At 38.2% G+C, this 3,802-nt stretch overlaps 1 protein-coding gene across 1 annotated transcript; it reads right to left on the bottom strand.

Annotated features, from left to right (window-relative positions):
• Window positions 1–2,578: 2,578 nt before the first annotated feature.
• Window positions 2,579–3,513, bottom strand: LOC109563986 (olfactory receptor 5H2-like). Its single transcript, XM_070777220.1, has one exon. The coding sequence runs from the start codon at window positions 3,511–3,513 to the stop codon at window positions 2,584–2,586; it is 930 nt and encodes a 309-aa protein (XP_070633321.1). The 3' UTR covers window positions 2,579–2,583.
• Between the last annotated feature and the right edge of the window lie 289 nt (window positions 3,514–3,802).

Genomic DNA, 3,802 nt, shown 5'->3' with positions numbered 1-3,802 from the left:
ATGGCAGTAAGTGAAGAAGAACTAAAAAGCCTCTTGATTAGAGTGAAAGAGGAAAGTGAAAAAGTTGTCTTAAAGCTCAACATTCAGAAAACTAAGATCATGGGATCTGGTCCCATCACTTCATGGCAAATAGATGGGGAAACAGTGGAAACAGTGTCAGACTTTATTTTATTGGGTGCCAAGATCACTGCAGATGGTGACTGCAGCCATGAAATTAAAAGACGCTTACTCTTTGGAAGGAAAGTTATGACCAACCTAGATAGCATATTAAAAAGCAGATATATTACTTTGTCAACAAATGTCTGTCTAGTCAAGGCTATGGTTTTTCCAGTGGTCATGTATGGATGTGAGAGTTGGACTGTGACAAAAGCTGAGTGCCGAAGAATTGATTCTTTTGAACTGTGGTGTTGTAGAAGACTCTTGTGAGTCTCTTGGACTGCAAGGAAATCCAACCAGTCCATCCTAAAGGAGATCAATCCTGGATGTTCACTGGAAGGACTGATGCTAAAGCTGAAACTCCAATACTTGGCCACCTCATGTGAAGAGTTGACTCATTGGAAAAGACCCTGATGCTTGGAGGGATTGGGAGCAGGAGGAGAAGGATACAACAGAAGGTGAGATGGCTGGATGGCATCACCGACTTGATGGACATGAGTTTGAGTGAACTCCTGGAGTTGTTGATGGAAAGGGAGGCCTGGCGTGCTGTGATTAATGGGGTCGAAAAAAGTCAGACATGACTGAGCGACTGTACTGAACTGAATATGCATCTGAAGCCATCATATAAACAACACGGTCTAGATTTTTATTTTTATGTATGTTTCAAAGCTACCCTCTCAAATCATCCCACCCTTGCCTTCTCCCTCAGAGTCCAAAAGACTGTTCTTTATATCTGTGTTTTGCTGTTCACATATAGGGTCATTGTTACCATCTTGCTGCTGCTGCTGCTAAGTTGCTTCAGTCGTGTCTGAGTCTGTGCAACCCCATAGATGGCAGCTCACAACGCTCCTCCGTCCCTGGGATTCCCAAGGCAAGAACCCTAGAGTTGGTGCCATTTCCTTCTCCAATGCATGAATGTGAAAAGTGAAAGTGAAATCTCTCAGTCATGTCCAACTCTTTGCAACCCCATGGACTGTAGCCTACCAGGCTCCTCTGTCCATTGGATTTTTCAGGCAAGAGTACTGGAGTGGGTTGCCATTTCCTGCTCCAACCATCTTTCTAAATTCAATATATATGCATTAGTATACTGTATTGGTGTTTTTCTTTCTGATTTCGTTCTGTATAATAGGCTCCAGGTTCATCCATCTCATTAGAACTGATTCAATTGCATTCTTTTTAATGGCTGAGTAATACTCCATTGTGTATATGTACCACAGCTTTCTTATCCATTCATCTGCCAATGGACATCTAGGTTGCTTCCATGTCCTGGCTATTATAAACAGTGCTGTGATGAACATTGGGGTCCATGTGTCTCTTTCAATTCTGGTTTCCTCAGTGTGTTTGCCCAGCAGTGGGATTGCTGGGTCTTATGGCAGTTCTATTTCCAGTTTTTTAAGGAATCTCCACACTGTTCTCCATAGTGGCTGTAGTAGTTTGCATTCCCACCAACAGTGTAAGAGGGTTCCTTTTTTTCTGCATCCTCTCCAGCATTTATTGTTTGTAGACTTTTTTGACAGCAGCCATTCTGACTGGTGTTAGAAATGTTTTATATATTAATAATTTCTTTATCTTCCTAGTAACTTCATTTTTTAAAAATCTAGCAAGATTGACCATTTCCTTTTTGTTACATCACTTTTATTCTCTATGTCATTCCAATTATTCTGATATTTCATCTCCTAGCTTTCTGAATTAGTGAACTTTTAAGGTTATCCCACAACATACAAACACAGCTGGAAATTACCTTTCAAGGAAATATATGAAATGAGAGAGAACTGTCCTCATTATTCAAAACAGTACACTAAGCTAAGGGGGCATCCTTTTACAATTTGGTTTGACCTTCCCTGTTTCATTCTCATTTTTTCCTCATTGCTTTCCCAGTTTCTGTTTCTCTCTGTGATATGAGTATTGAATCCCCACAAGAAGTGAAATGTATCATGTCCCAAATAGAGTGGATGGAAGACCTTTGGATGGCCCCAGAATTCCTGCGATTTGCCTCTGTTCAAACACAAACCCGCCTCCACTATGGAGTTAAATGAGATATGAGTCTACAGGCTGCACAGCTGTATTCCTATCTAAATCAACATAATGCTGTTCAGAGGAACTATACTACTTCAATGCTTAATGCCTTTATAAAGCTATATTGAAGAACATTTAAGCATAAAAGTGTTTTAATTTGTATTCTGCTTCAGTTATTGTAGCATGACATAAATACTTGTTTAAAGTTCTTTGTATTTTTGAACAACATATACAAATATTTTAGGGAGTATATTAGTGCTAACACTTTAAGTCATAACACCTTAAAAAACAAAGGCAGTTTTATAAACACAAGAAGCTTGGAACACTAACCAAAACAGAGACACATCTAATCTTTACATCCATATGATGATTTAAAAAAAAAAAAAAAGACTACAGATAACATTATGAAATCTAAACATTTCTTTTTAACACTTTTGTCAGTGAGTCCATGACTTTCTTATTTCTCAGGCTATAGATGATTGGATTTAACAAAGGGATTATAACAGTGTAAAATAGAGAGTCCATCATATCTTGAGCATCTGTTTGTGCAGAGCCAGGGTGCACATACCTGAAGAGAAGAGGCCCATAATATAAAGAGACAGATAGGAGGTGGGCTCCACAGGTGGAGAAGGCCTTCCTTATGCCTTGTATGGATTTATTTTTTAAGATTGTAAAGAGAACAAGTATATAAGAGACAAGAACAGTAAGAATGGTGAACACTTGTATTGACCCTGAGAAAATAAATACCATCAGAACATTGATTGAAGGGTCAGTACAAGAAATCTTAAACAATGGCATGATGTCACAATAAAAGTGGTGTATTATGTTAGACTTACAGAAGGTTAATCTGAATAAAAAACCTATATGAATTATGGAATGAATAAGGCCACCTACAAATGATAAGACTGACAGTCGGATGCATAATCTATTGGTCATAATCACTGAATAAAGTAATGGTTTGCATATGGCCACATACCGATCAAACGCCATTGTTGCCAAGAGAAAACATTCTGTGGTTGCGCTGAATGCAAAGGAAAACAACTGTGTTATGCATTCAGAGAGAGAGATCATCTTCCTCTTGGCCAGGAAGTTGACGAGCATCTTGGGAGTCACAGTGGATGAGATCCAAGCATCCACAAAGGCTAAACTCCCAAGGAATAAGTACATGGGGATGTGAAGGTGAGGGTCATTATAGATGAGAGCAATTAGTCCAAGATTTCCTACAGTGGTGATGAGATATACTATCAGGAACATCAGGAACAGGTGAATATACCAATCTGGTTGATATGTAAGTCCTGTGAGAACAAATTCTGTCAGTGATGTTGCATTTTTAGTATCCATGTTGTTACTGGGTAGCCCCTAAAACGAAATGCAGTAAATGTAAAAGGAACATTCATTAAGATTATATAGAAAGAATATTGGAATAAGTAGTTGAAATAAAACCATGCACTTGTCAGAATACCCTTGATTTTATTCACTACTATCATGACAATGAAAAATAATCTGAGGAATTGGCATAATAGAAAATGTAAGTATTTCAGTTCAAAAAATGTGCAGGAATTAAAAGACTTAGAAGAAAGGACAGACATTGTAAAATAGCTAAATTTGTGAGGATACTTGTATGTGTTAG

The sequence above is a fragment of the Bos indicus genome, chromosome 1 (assembly GCF_029378745.1).
Source record: "Bos indicus isolate NIAB-ARS_2022 breed Sahiwal x Tharparkar chromosome 1, NIAB-ARS_B.indTharparkar_mat_pri_1.0, whole genome shotgun sequence".
NCBI classification, from domain to species: Eukaryota; Metazoa; Chordata; class Mammalia; order Artiodactyla; family Bovidae; genus Bos; species Bos indicus.
This window is presented reverse-complemented; position numbering and strand designations above follow the sequence as displayed.

Bases quoted from the DNA above. Each gene is read 5' to 3' on its own strand.
- LOC109563986 (XM_070777220.1), bottom strand. From the start codon at position 3,513: ATGGATACTAAAAATGCAACATCACTGACAGAATTTGTTCTCACAGGA.